The sequence below is a fragment of the Geotrypetes seraphini genome, chromosome 19, assembly GCF_902459505.1.
Source record: "Geotrypetes seraphini chromosome 19, aGeoSer1.1, whole genome shotgun sequence".
Classification (NCBI taxonomy): Eukaryota; Metazoa; Chordata; class Amphibia; order Gymnophiona; family Dermophiidae; genus Geotrypetes; species Geotrypetes seraphini.
The window spans coordinates 37981338-37995656 of NC_047102.1; the positions used below are offsets into that span (position 1 = coordinate 37981338).

At 41.0% G+C, this 14319-nt stretch overlaps 2 protein-coding genes across 16 annotated transcripts in view; both read left to right on the top strand.

Moving 5' to 3' along the window:
• LOC117352063 (nitric oxide synthase-interacting protein-like) overlaps nt 1–14319 on the top strand; it is a 742171-nt gene that overhangs the window by 391766 nt on the left and 336086 nt on the right. The gene's annotated exons all lie outside the window — the stretch shown is intronic.
• The window catches only part of SYT7 (synaptotagmin 7), a 425674-nt gene that overhangs the window by 270489 nt on the left and 140866 nt on the right, over nt 1–14319 (top strand). For all 15 annotated transcript variants that reach the window (XM_033928077.1, XM_033928080.1, XM_033928082.1 and 12 more), the window contains one exon: nt 1666–1769. In XM_033928077.1, coding sequence (XP_033783968.1) covers nt 1666–1769 — 104 coding nt within the window. The remainder of the gene's footprint in view (nt 1–1665; nt 1770–14319) is intronic.

Here is a 14319-nt window from a genome sequence, read left to right on the forward strand (position 1 = left end):
GCGCACCTTAGTAAAGGGAGCCCCTAATCTAATCTAATCTTCATTTTATATACTGAATCTACTCCCTAAGGAGCTCGACTCGGTTTACGGTTCGTTAAAAAATGAAACATAAGTAAAAACTGTGGGATAAAACCAGAAATTGGTTAGATTAGATGGATGGAAAAAGTTAGAAAAAAGTATGTTGAATTGCTTAAAATGACTCTACGACGGCTAAAATCAAATTATCTACTGTGAAAACAACCAGGTTTTTAAACTTTTTTGAAACTGAACTAAGCGATCTACCAGTCTTAGAGAATCTGGAAGTCCATTCCAAATTCTCACCAATTTAAATGTAAAAGATGTACTAAGCTCCCCAGTGCATTTAATGCCTTTCAGAGAAGGAAATGCTAATTTGTGAATTGTTGTAATTCTTGAATAGCAGGATCCAACGGAATTCCAACTAAGGGGAATCAAAGAGTCAAATATTCCATAAAGGAGTTTGTAAACCATACATGCACTGGATCCTATGATGGACCGGAAGCCAATGGGGTTTTCTCAGCAATGGGGAAACATGGTCGTACTTTCTCTTTCCAAAAATAAGTTTGACCGCTGTATTCTCTATTAACTGGAGACGATCTAAACTGCCCTGTTTAATACCCAAATAAATAGAATTACAGTAGTCCAACTGGGCCAACACAGCGGATTGTACCAGTAATAAATAATGTCCTTGATAAAATAATGCCCTGACTTTCCTTAGCATTCGCAAACTAAAGAAACTTTCCTTTGCTAAGGAATTGATCTGGTCATTAAAAGTGAGAGAGGAATCTAGAACAATACCCAAAACTCTAGAAGTGAAGTCGAGTTGTAATATAATATTTGATTTCAATGTAGGTCCGATCCAAAGCAGCTTAATTTTTGAAGCATTCAGTTTCATTTGAATGGAATTTGCCCAACTCTGGAGCTTAGAGATACAGCTATCTACGCCTGCAACCAGGTTACTGAAATCATGGTTGACTTCCAATAAAATAAAAATGTCATTTCAGTCAGAGAACAATTTGCCAGAGCAGTGCTTCAGAGGAATGGGGGATGCAATACAGCAAGACTAGAAAAGTCCAGAAGCTGTGACTGAGTAGAAGTCTGAGGAGAGTGGAGGCTTCCTTCCCCCCCCCCCCTACACACACATTAAAAAAATACAGTATTTCCAAACTAGGCACAGAGGTAGTTAGCCTGTATGTAATATCTATTTTAGCCCACCGTTCATATTTATAGTTTGCAGCTAAGGTGCCTGATTATGTTGCACTCTTTCTGTGATTCTATCAGGCCCTCTTGTCTCTTAAGTAGAGAATGACATGAGGACAAATTTACTCTGTCCCCACGGAATCTCTCTATCCCCATTCCATCCCCACGAGCTCTGTCCCTTGTCTCTGCCCCATTCCTGCAAGCTCTGCCATCATCTGCACACGCCTCAAATGCTTTAAAATCATAAGTGCTTGGGGCTTGTGCCGTTAAGGCGGAGCTTGCAGGAAAGGGGCGGGGGCAGAACTCGAAGGGACAAATTTGTCTCTGACTTACAGCCTGGATAGACCTCATTCTTAAGTCATTTCCCTCTCGTCTCTTGGTTTTGGTCTTCAATCTGCGGTAATGCTTTGAGCTAACATGTTCTTTTCATTGTTCTTGCCTTCTCAGGAGCTCTCTCCCACGACATTGTCTTGGTCTCTGTCATCCTCACCATAAGCCTTAGTGTCACCCTGCTCATGTGTGGAATTTGCCAGTGGTGCCAGCGTAAACTGGTAAGTAACAAAACTCATCTGGGCATTCCAGAGGAATTATAACTCCCTCATTGCTACTGAAGACAAATGTAATATTAATTTGCTTCTTAAAACTCTTTTCTCTCTCTGTATCCAATTACAACTGTGCTCAGTGGCGTAACTAGGAGGCGGTCTTCCCCAGATGCCATGTGGTGGGGGGGTGGCGCTGTCACCCACCTCCTCTCTACCCCTGCTTCTTCCCACTCCTCCCCTTGCCACTTGTGCACCCCCTTCCCTCCCCCCCAATACCTCTAGTTGTTCACTGCTGCAAGCAACAACGTCAGTGTGCTCCTCGCGATCGTGTCATCTCTCCCACTGACATCACTTCTGGGTGCCGCGCATAGGAAGTGACAGAGAGAGAGAGCCAATGGGGGGTTTTTTTGCCCGTGGGGGTGAACAACTAGAGGTACAGGGGAAGGGAGCACGCGCTTGGTAGGGTGGATCGGGGAAGGAGCTGGGGGGGGCAGATATGAGGGCAGGGGAGAGGTATCAACGCTCCGGGCGCCTCTCACCCTCACTACGCAACTGTCTGTGCTTATTATATTAGTTTTATAAATTGCTTAATACTCATGTACAAGTAGTATATCAAATGCAATAGAAGGATGAGAGGCGTGAATCAGATGTGGCAAGGCTGTGAACCTCAATTTCAAAAACAAAATGCAGAGCAGAAGATTTTTACCTTTTCCTCTAGTGATAAGAACATAAAAACATAAGAATAGCCTTACTGGGTTAGGCCAATGGTCCATGTAGCTCAGTATCCGTCTTCATGAAGGCCAATCCAAGTCACAAGAACCTGGCAAAAACCCAAATAGTAGCAACATTCCAGAGCTGAGATTGTGATGTCATAATGCCTCATTCCACCAATGCCTAAGAGCCAACTTCATCAGTGATGTCATAATGGCTTGATTGTCTTAAACTTGGCTCACATAAGAGCATAAGAATAGCCTTCCTGGATCAGACCAATGGTCCATCTAACCCAGTATCCCGTCTTCACAGAGGCCAACCCAAGTCACAAGTACCTGGCAAAAACCCAAATAGTAGCAGCACTCCATGCCACTGATCCAGGGCAAGCAGTGGCTTCCCCCTTGTCTGACTCAATAGCAGACTGTGGACTTCTCACCATGCCAAACCAATGGTGAAGAATTGCAGCCTATAATCTAGCCAATGAAAATGAGCCACTAGCAACATAGATACAGGCATCAAAGTCAAAAAGGACATTGGTGGTGATGCCCTGTGGTTGAGCAGATGGTTGGCAGTTAATTTTGGAGAGTTATAGTCTTTTCATTAGGTCACTTCAGTTTAAGAACACACGAATAGCCATACTGGGTCAGACTAATGGTCCATCTAGCCCTGTATCCTGCTTCTAACAATGGCCAATCTAGATTACAAGTACCTGGCAGAAACCCAAATAGTAGCAACAGTCCATGCTATGGATCCCAGGGCAAACAACGGATTCCCTCATGTCTATCTCAATCTCAGACTGAAATGTCTGATCACCTAGAATCTATAGCGGAAATCCTTAAGCTGCAGTCCATGGCCTGAAATACTCCTACTAGTCATTTCTATAGCCCTACTAGGTGTAGACAGCACTGTATACATTAGATGCAGGTACCTTCTTTGTCCTTAGTAGGTTCACAGTCTAAGTTTGTGTCCCTGGTGCAAAGGAGTGCTAAGGTCACATGGAACTTCAGTGTGAACTGATCCCAGTTCCCCAGGATCACAGTCCACTGCACTAACCATTAGGTTATTCCTCTACTAGTAGTTTATCACTTCAGAGCTCTAATAAACAAACACTGCAAAAGGCCTATATAGAAGAATAATCTTAAATGCAAGGTATCAGAGATACACATTCCCAAAGCTGACATATTACAATGCCTACATTTTAAAAATACTATTTTTGTTTTTGTTGTCTAAGCATTCTCTTTCCAGGGTCTCTCTCTATGTCCACCATCCATTTTCCCTCTGTATCCCTTATCTCTTCTGGCCAGTATCATTCCTCTGTGTTTCTGTCCCAATGCTTCCCCCATATTTAAGATTTCCCCATCACTGTCCCTTTTCCTCCCCTCATATTCAACACCTCCCCTGTGTCTCTGTCTTACTCTATTTGGGACAGACATGTAAACCACATGGGCTATAAGTATAAATAAATATTTAGCATCTCCCCTCTGTGTCCCCTCTGTGACCATGCCCCTTTCCATATGTCCAGCATCTCCCCTCTGTGTCCTTGTCCCTATGCTCAGTCATGCCCAGCATCTCCCCTCTGTGTCCTTGTCCCTATGCTGTCATGCCCAGCATCTCTTCTCTGTGTCCTTTCCCTCACCATATCCAGCATATTCCCTCTCTTTTTCCTTCCTTCTGTGCTCCCCATCCTAGGGCCAGCATCTCTCCCTCATAATGGATTGCAGAAAACCCAAGACAGTCTGTTTTCAATTCTGCCACTACCAGTGACCTGTCATGAGTTTGGAAGACCGTAGGGTGGGGGCTACAGAGAGATGCTGAACCCATGAGGGGAGGGAAAAATGCTGGACCTATTGAGGGAGGGAAGGAGAAGAGAGAGCGCGAGATGCTAAACAGCAAGGATAGAAACCAATCTGTTAGAGGGTCCCGGGCTTTTTGGTGGACTCATTTAATTGTAGCTATGCCTCTTGGGCAGCATTTGATGAGACAGAGGGTGCAGGAATGACACATTAGTATCCTATCAGTAGTAAATGCAGAAAGACAGGACTTCCCAAATCTGTCCACCAGACCCTTTAGCCAGCTGAGTTTTTGGAAAACTCACAGTAAATATTCATAAGAGAGATTTGCAAGTAGTGGCTCCATTGTATGCAAATTTATCACATTCGTGTTCACAGTGCACCTGATTTGAGGTGCATTCATGTTAATTGTGGATATCCTGAAAACCAAGTGTGGGGTAAGAGGTTTTCAGTTTCCTGCATGTTTTGAAAACGGAAAGATGAATTTTGTACACTTGTTGCAAGAGTTAAAACTGAATAGAGTTTTCTTTTTAAAAAAAAAAGAAAACTCAAATATGAATGTATATTTTCACTCTGCAAAACTATGTGCCTCCAAAATAAGGTGCTCTGTGACCTTGAGCACATAGGTTTCCTGAGATAATTTTCAAAACAAAAGTTGTGTGTGCACTTTACTTTGAAAATCTGGCATAGTGCCCAGAATGAAATGTTTGCACATGCATCCTAATTCTATCTATAGCACCCAATGATAGGCACACAGTGATTATAGAATAGGGTTCTAATTAAGAACATAAGAATAGCCTTACTGGATCAGATCAATGGTTCATCAATGGTCCATCTTCACGGAGGCCAATCCAGGTCACAAGTACCTGGCAGAAACCGAAATAGAAGCAGCATTCCATGCCACCAATCCAGGGCAAGCAGTGGCTTCTCCCATGTCTGTCTCAACAGCAGTTTACAGACTTTTCCTCCAGGAACTTGTCCACACCTTTTTTTAAAACCAGCTACCTTAACCGTTCTTACCACATCCTCTCTGGCAGTGTGTTCCAGAGCTTAACAATTCTCTGAATGAAAAAAATATTTCCTCCTATTAGTTTTTAAAGTATTACTCATAACTTCATTGAGTGTCCCCCTAGTCTTGGTAAATCTTGATGCATTAAAAAATTGATCCACTGGTACCCATTCTACACCACTCAGGATTTTGTAGACTTCAATCATATCTCCCCTCAACCATCTCTTTTCCAAGCTGAAGCGCCCTAACCTCTTCAGACTTTCCTCATATGAAAGGAGTTCCATCTCTTTTATCATCTTGGTCGTTCTTCTTTGAACCTTTTCTAGTGCTGCTATATCTTTTTTGAGATAAGGAGACCAGAACTGAACACAATCGTCAAGGTGAGGTTGCACCATTGAGCGATACAGAGGCATTATAACATTCTTTGCTCAATTCACACTTCACAGTCGATAAGTATCGATAATCGGCCTTAATAAGTATCAATTGGCATGTAACTGATCTACCCCCTATAAACGGCATGCCTGTTTTCTATACAACGCATCTCTTAAGGGGGTGTAGCCATGGGTATGTCCAACAATAGGTGCAGTTTTATAAAATATGTGCATTTATGTGCCTAAATGCCAGTAGGTGGGCACAAACATTTACACCAAGCTTGGGCTGGCGTAAATTCTCATGCCAAAAGTTAGGCATGAGAATGTGGACTTCAGCTAGTATTCTATAACTGCAGTTCCATGTGGGACTGCCATAATGGAATTTGCATTTAGCACCCTGTATTTTTAGGTGCCCTTTATTAAATCTACCCTACACTGTGGTACATAATCAGGGAGCTGGTTCTAGACGATGACTCCCTCGGAGATTTTCATCATGCTCTGATTTTGAAGAAACAATGCTCGATGAACTGTCCAGCCCTTAGGCCCAGCCATTACTATTGTGTCCATAAACTAGATTCAATTGGTTGGAAGAGCTCCAGAGCCAGGGATATGGGGTGGGCAGACAACCAGAACTGGGGGAAGGGGGAGGTTAACTGAAACAGAGATCAGCAAGGGCTTGAAACTCAAGTGCTGAACGAGATTTTTCAGAAAAATTGATTTGATTTATTGACTTTATATAACACCCAGTACTAAAAGTTTAAAAGCAGTTTACATAAAAATCATTGATTTATGCAACAATGGAGGATAACTGAAAAAGCGATGAACTAAAGATTCTCCCAGTGATTCCTGACAGGAAACAAATTTTTTAAAAATCTAAAGTACCATCAAACAGTCAAACCATCAAAGAACACAAGGAAAGGAGGGAATCGGCAATTGCAATAAAAATAAAAAGGTTAGGGGAAAGGGAAGGAATGGACAATATGGTAGGGGAGGAAATTGGTTCTGCCCACATTAATTGAGATAAAGCCAAGGATTCAACCTTTGGGAAACGTTGCCTAATACGTAACAGAAAAAGAGAATTAAGGACAGAAGGCCAAGGAGAAATAGTATGCCTTCAACTGTATCTTGAAAGTCGAGAGTGATTTTTCTGAACGTAGATAAAAAGGCAGCGAATTCCAGAGAGTGGGAGCCTTGACAGAAAATGAAGAATTCCTATGGAAAGCGAGGAAGAGTTGTCGAAATGAGGGAACGACTAATAACTGTTGTGAAGAGTGTAGAGTTCTTTGTGGTGAATATGGAACCAGGAGATTGTATAAAAAGGAAGGAAGATCGCTCGATAGAATCTGTTAAGAAAGAATATTATATTTAAAAGGAACGCGGTATAACACTGGTCTGATTGGGGGTTTTTTTAGCATTAATTTCCAGCCTTTCCTGGTGGTCTGACAGCACCTATGCTGATTTGTTTGCTATAGAGCTGGGATCCACCGTTAGCCCACAAACCAACACTTTCTCTGATGATTGATAACATATTTGCTTGGTTTGTGTGATTTTGTGCCCTAGCTTGATAAAGAGAGACCTTGGAGAACGGGGTTAACGACCTGATCCTTTTTGTAGAGGTGGGAGTGGTAGGGAGGTGTTAGACTTGCGTCCTCCTTCCATGATGACCACTCAAGAGCTAAGGTCAGCGGTGCTATCTGCTTTTAATCTCCCAGGGGAAGCACAAAATAAATGCTAGCAGCAGAAGGTCGCAGACTGTGCAGTTACTTGTTATGCACATACAATAACGCACATGCAGCCTGGAATTTTAATGAACGATTAACTGCTGCACGCAGCTAAAATTAGAAACCGAGGCAGTAAGGTAAAGCCCTCTAACCTTCTCCGCTCTGCTGACAACAGCCAAAAAGAGATGAATTTTCTATCCCTGTCTAACTTCATTTGTCTTTTCTCAAGCTTCTTCTTGAGGAATAACAGGGAAACTTTTTCCAATAAATGTAAAAAGCTATTACGAGAGAATGCAAAACGCTTTGATCGTGCTTTTCCACTTCTGACAACATTGCCTGCTCATCACTAGTAGAACTAAATACAAAATACCGTTACTCACTATGCATATTTTTCTAGTGTTCCTCTCTGTCCTCTAGGCTTACTCCTTATAATCATTTGCTCAGATCTTCAAATAAAAAAACCTCCTTTGTTGTGTTGTCCAACTCTCTGGAAAACCCATCCTCCTAGCTTGCCTTAAGAGCCTTCTGAAGACATATTAAAGGCAGCTCCAATGATTTAGGGGCCCTTTACCAAACTGCAGTTAAAAGTAGCCTGGGGGGGAGTCCAATAATTGATGTTGGTATCGGCGGCCACCTAAGAAGCAGCTGCTGATAGCATGTCAACCACGAACTGGCACCGATTATAGAATTTAGCTTTTTTTTTTTTTTTTTTTTTTAATACCGGCACCTTAAATGTAGGCTGCATTTCAGAAGTCTACATTTAAGGCGCTGGTGTTGTACTTACAGAAGCGCCTAGGGTGCCCTACCATCAGCTAACCTTCGGCGCCTCTTTGAGAATTTCCCCCTTAGTACATACTTACATGGGTCATTCCTGTGAACTTTTTCTATTTTCTATATTAATCGCCACATGAGCTCCTGACCTGGTTTTCAACGCCTCTGTGTAGATGGAGTTCCATAAGTTATTGTGCAACTGCTAATTAAGCAGGACTCCCTATGAGTGCACATCAACAATGGCCCTCAAAAAATGATGTGGACGCTGGTTCTATTTCACTGAGAGCATGGTGAATGCCTGGGATAAACTACCTAAGCTTTCAGTTTCCAGAGCTTAACTATTTTTCGCTGAGTGAAAAAAAATTTCCTCCAATTGGTTTTAAAAGTATTTCCCTGTAACTTCATCGAGTGTCCCCTAGTCTTTGTAATTTTTGACAGAGTGAAAAATCGATCCACTTGTACCCGTTCTACTCAGAACTTTGTAGACTTCAATCCTATCTCCCCTCTTTTCCAAGCTGAAGAGCCTTAACCTCTTTAGTCTTTCCTCATACGAGAGGAGTTCCATCCCCTTTACCATCTTGGTTGCTCTTCTTTGAACCTTTTCTAGCGCCGCTATATCTTTCTTGAGATAAGGAGACCAGAACTGACCACAATACTCCAGATGAGGTCGCACCATGGAGCGATACAGGGGCATTCTGACATTCTTAGTCTTGTTAACCATCCCTTTTTTAATAATTCCTAGCATCCTATTTGCTTTTTTGGCTCCCACCATACATTGGGCAGAAAATGTCATCGTATTGTCTACGATGACACACAGATCCTTTTCTTGGGCGCTAATCCCCAAGATGGATCCTAGCATCCGGTAGCTGTGATTTGTAGGCCTTTGTCGGCTGTTTGGAGAGGAAGTTTTCACAAGTGCCTGTACCACATTATCAAGCCTGTCTGCCATGAAGCAACAGATAAGTGTGGCTTGCATTTTCTTAGATTAATATTGAATCACCTTACCGTTATAATTGGCACAGTGGGCTTGCCTATGACAGAATATTGAAGGTTAACCAATGAGGAATTCGGGTTCTCCTTCCTAGCTCTGGAGCAAAGACAGCCCGGTAACTTCTGAGGCAAATTCCCTTGCATATGTGCTTCAACTGTATGCTTTAGGTATCAAATAGTTAAGCCTTGAGCTTTAGCTTCAGCGTTTGAACTAGAGGACATAAGTGTTGTGTTTGTGGATTTTTGCTCCGGTTCCTCTTTATTTTTCTTTCTGTTTTTATTGTAATGCACTTTGGGATTTAAAACAGACTATAAATGCTTAAAGTAAATAAATAATAAATGACATCACTTACCATTCCCCCCCCCCTTTTTATTAAACCGCAATAGCGGTTATTAGCACGGGTGAGATGCGCTGAATGCTCCACGCTGCTCCTGACGCTCATAGGTTTGTCACTCTTACAATTACTCCTTTCAGTTTTGTCCACTGCACTTCCACTCCTTCCAGACGTTCCCATCCAGACAACAATTCCTTGACGTAATCCCCCATCTGAACAAAGTTAGTTTTTTTTTAAGTCTAGAACCTTTGATTTTGAATGAGCCCTTTCTATACCCATCTTAATATTAAACCGTACCATGCAGTGATTACTGGATGCCAAATGATCACCCGCTATAACATCAGAAACAATTTCCCCATTTGTACATATGACACTATGACAGTCCAGCATGGAGGGTTGGATTGAGTATTTTTTGGTATTAAGAGTCCTAGGCTAAATACTGTCATCACAAACAGGACAGTTGCGGGATAGTTGGTATGGAATAGTGAAAACTGAATGAACCTGGAAACTTGGACAGTCAGCAGTTTGCCACGGTACCAACCAGTTATATTTGACACAGTCACGAAAAAGTGGTTTTATTATTTTGATTGCTGCAAATGTCTAATCAAAGAAAAAATAAGTTCTATAACACAAGTGTAGCATATACTACGCAGCGCTGCACCGACAGGAGCTGATAAATGAAAATAATAAAATTTAAATGGTGGGAAGACCTCAGTGCAGGATCCACAACTTCATCATCGCGTCTTCCGTATAAATGATAAATTAGTGCACAACTTAATAAAGTGACACAATTAAGACAGTGTAAATCATAACCTGTAAGAGTTGTGCTAACAAAAATGAGACCAAAATAAAAAAATAAGGAGACCAAAACTTATCTCAAGAAGAGGTCAAAAGACCCACGCCGCTCCCAGATGGGTTTCAGGACACAATCCAGGACACGTGGAAATAACAGCTGCTTGAAAGAGGATTCAGTAAAGTTTCAACTGAATTCAGTTTCGGATAACATCCTTCTTCAGGAACCTACAGGAATTCAGCAATCTTTCAAACACAGCAAAACCGCTGAAATATCAACTATGTGTAACAGCGTAAGGAAAAAGGCAGTGGAGAAACAAAGCTCAACCGCCCTACTTGTTAAACAGGAAACCGGAAGTAGAAAGACGTCACAAGATAGATCAAATGACAGTGTTCCATTCAGTATTCTCGTTTAAACCCATTGGATATATTGAATTCATTTCAAAGATCCAATATTGTTCTCGATATTGAATGAAACGTTTTTTATTGCTTAAGAAGTTTCGAGGCAATGTTGTGTTATAGAACTTATTTTTTTCTTTGATCTTACATCTGTTCTATGCAAACTCGGGTTTTGTTAAACTTTGCAAATGTCTAATCAGCATTCAGAGAGTGTGTGTGAGGGGGCGGGTACCCTGACCATAGCTCTGAGTAGGCCTCGGTGGAGATGCCATCTTATAAGAACTTAAGATATCAAATTACCTTGAGCCACCCTTGCTTTGAGAAAGCATACTTTTCAGAAGTCAGTTTCGCGGAGTAAATCACTACTTATTCTGTAAATGGTTTTGAAAATGGCTGTTTATCTTTTTTTTACATCTTTAATGAGGACAAAAGCAGGGAATCCACTAGAAATGTGACATCCAGTGGACTTCCCAAGTCAAATGCTGATAAATGATCCTTCAGTAGCTTACTAAAGGTCAAAGTGAGAAGGGATGGGGCTCTCACCAGTTCTGGGTTACTGGTTCTGCAGAATGAGAGAGTGAATTGGAGACCCTCTGGCCTCTCCTCCTCCAGCTCTCATACATTCTCACATTCCTTGGCATACAGTCTTGGTCAAGTCCAGTCTTGATCAAGTCCAGGTTATGTTACAAAGTAATCTTTGTCTCATTCTTTTTTAATACTTGGTGCTTATCTGTAAAATGGGTCAGCGGTTGGTGTGTATTATTTCCCAAGACGACTGGGGTGTTAACAGAATCTGCGTATCCTGAATTCACAGCTCCACATGTTGAATATTCATAACGCTGACTTTATTTTAATTCAAAACCTACTGGTAGAGTTCAGGCTTCAGATGCATGGTCCCAGCTGTGCCTCCCTGCTGGCAAGCTAATCCTTGGGATTAATTCACAGTCAGAAATAGAGGCTGAGACATCCAAAAGGTGACGGGAGGACATTTTCACTGGACTTGGACCCTTCTGAGCTGGTTTGTAGTGGTAACTCCATTTTTAACTAACAATGTATGCAGATTCATAGCACATTGAAGAATGATGAGATTATAACAGAGAGTAGATGATGTTAGCCTATAGTGAAGGCATCAATAATCTGGGCTTTATATTCAAAGGTTTATAAGATTACTGAGCACTGCTGAGCAAGGACACTATTACTGAGTAAGAAGAAGTGACTGTAATGCTTTTGGAGGGAGGTTAGCCCAAATTATTGGGTCTAACAGAGAGTGGGAGAGAGGTGACTGTTGGGTAATGTAATATAATGGGTAGGGGAGGATGATCATACAGTGCTGGTATTTACATTCAGGTTTTATGGAGGGTACTGCTTAACGCTAGGGTTTAAGAACTGACTGCCAGGGGAGCAGAGCAGGTGATTTCCCAGCACAAAGGTTTTAAAGAAAATGTTGTGGGAAGTTTATTATCAAATGGCAGTAACTACTGCCCCGAAGCAACACTGGGGTGCAGTGCACTGATTTTCGCTGTAGGGGTAATTAATGACTTGTGGTGTTCCTTTGATAAATCCATGTGAATTCCGTCATAACATCCATAAATACTAAAGCACAGTTTTGGTAAGACCTGCGTATCAGTACAACTCCATGTTTTTTGCAATTACAGTATTTAATTTAACATAAAGCACATTTTTTAATCTGCTACAACCCTTAGAGCTCAGGGTGAATTATAAAGTTCCCGCTTCATGAGAAGTTCCATGCATTTGCACTAAGAAAAATGTATGACTCTTTAGCTGCTATGGAATTGTGATCTGATTATAGAGAAAGTCTAGGGCAGGAGTGGGCAATGAGGGCCAGAATCCAGTCGAGTTGTCAGGATTTTCCCCATGAATATGCGTGAGATCTATTTGCATGCACTGCCTCCCATTGTATGCAAATGGATCTCATGCATATTCATTGGGGAAAATCCTAAAAACCCGACTGGATTCCGACCCTCGTTGCCCATCCCTGGTCTAGGGGTATATCAGCTTTCTTGAGACAGTCCCAAAGAGATAAGTGGTACAAGACATTAAAAACAAGTCTTTAACCATATGTCACTGGCTAGACCACTTAAGCTCGCACTTGCCCTAAGCACTCATTTAGAAGGGTATGCCTGGCATCGCATGCATCTGTGAGGGGGCATACACAGAGGCGGAGCTTGGATGGGATATGGGCATGTCTCCCACTGAATACTATAGTATGGGCGTATTATTCAGTGCATGTATGTGCACCTATTGATATTTGCCATTGACGTGTTGTAAGTGGGAGAGTGTATCTATTCTGTAAGAGAATTTGGGCTCCCAGATGCCATCCAAAAAAGAACATATTTCATGATAACTCACTAAGTTCCACTGGCTTCCTATCACTCTGACGATTAAGATATTACTGTTGGTGTTTAGAGCGCTAAAGAATGAGATTTCTTCTGCGCTTTCTAAATCTTTGAAAATCTATAATTCAGGAAAAAATGTAAGATCTCAAAGGAAAGGGCTCAAGGAGCATACCAGCTTTCGCTCCTTGGCATATCGTCTTTATGAACTTCTAACATCAGATCCTATTGTCTGATTGAAATTTATTTTATTTTATTTCATTTATTTTATTTTTATTTATTATTTTCTCAGGTACTTTAGCTAGACTGTGAGCCTTCGGTACAGCTAGGGAAATCCAAAGTACCATTTTTATTTATTTTATTTTAATGTATCTTTAATCTATCTTCATTGTAAACCGCTTTGAACCTCACAGTATAGCGGTATATAAGAAAAAAAAAATTTTTTTTTTAAAATGTTTGTTAGACATTCCTACAGTTCAACAGGTTTGTCCAGGAAACTTTTCTTTCAGGATTTTTGTTTTGTTTTCTTCCATTATACCTTATACAACTATCATCACTTCTTCAATGCAGGAAAAAACTGAAAGCATACTTATTTCAGAAGGCATTCTGTTGATGACGGTGAATTTTCTATTTAGGATTTTTTTAAATTTTACTATTGCATATTGTTAGACTGTATTATGTTTTATGTGATGTGTTTATCTTGCTTTAAGTTGTTTGTCTGTTTTTATTTATGAATATTTTATTATAACCCACTTCAATTTCTGGATAATGCAGGCAATAAGTTTAATAAATAAATTATAGAACTGGTGCTAACTGTGCTGCATCGGGTGCCCTAAAGGAGGCGCCAGTTTATAGAATTACCATCAATGTCTTTTCAGGGTGTCTCTTCTCATCTGAAGTCTTCCTTTGTCCAGGGAATTAGCAGTTCCATAAATCTATTATGATGTAACAGGTAATTCTTCCATCTCCCTGATTATCACAGAAAAGCACCATTAATAAAGCTAGATAATCCTAATCCATAGTGCATTGTTCACACACCCCTGCCCCCACCCCAACATGCTGTGACCTCCTGCCTTCAGAGGGTGAACCTAGCTAGTAATTGTTAAATAATGAACATTAATCATCTATTTGCTTGCTGTGAAGCCAACCATCAAATTGGATAAGACATCTTAAATCTAAATTAATTGCAGTTATTAGCAGAATCAAATTACAATTTAAAAAAAAAAAAGTTTATCCCCTCCATCAATTAACAGTAAAGTTGAAATTCAGCTCCTTCCCAACAGCTCTTTTACCTTTTTCCTTAATGCATCAGACAG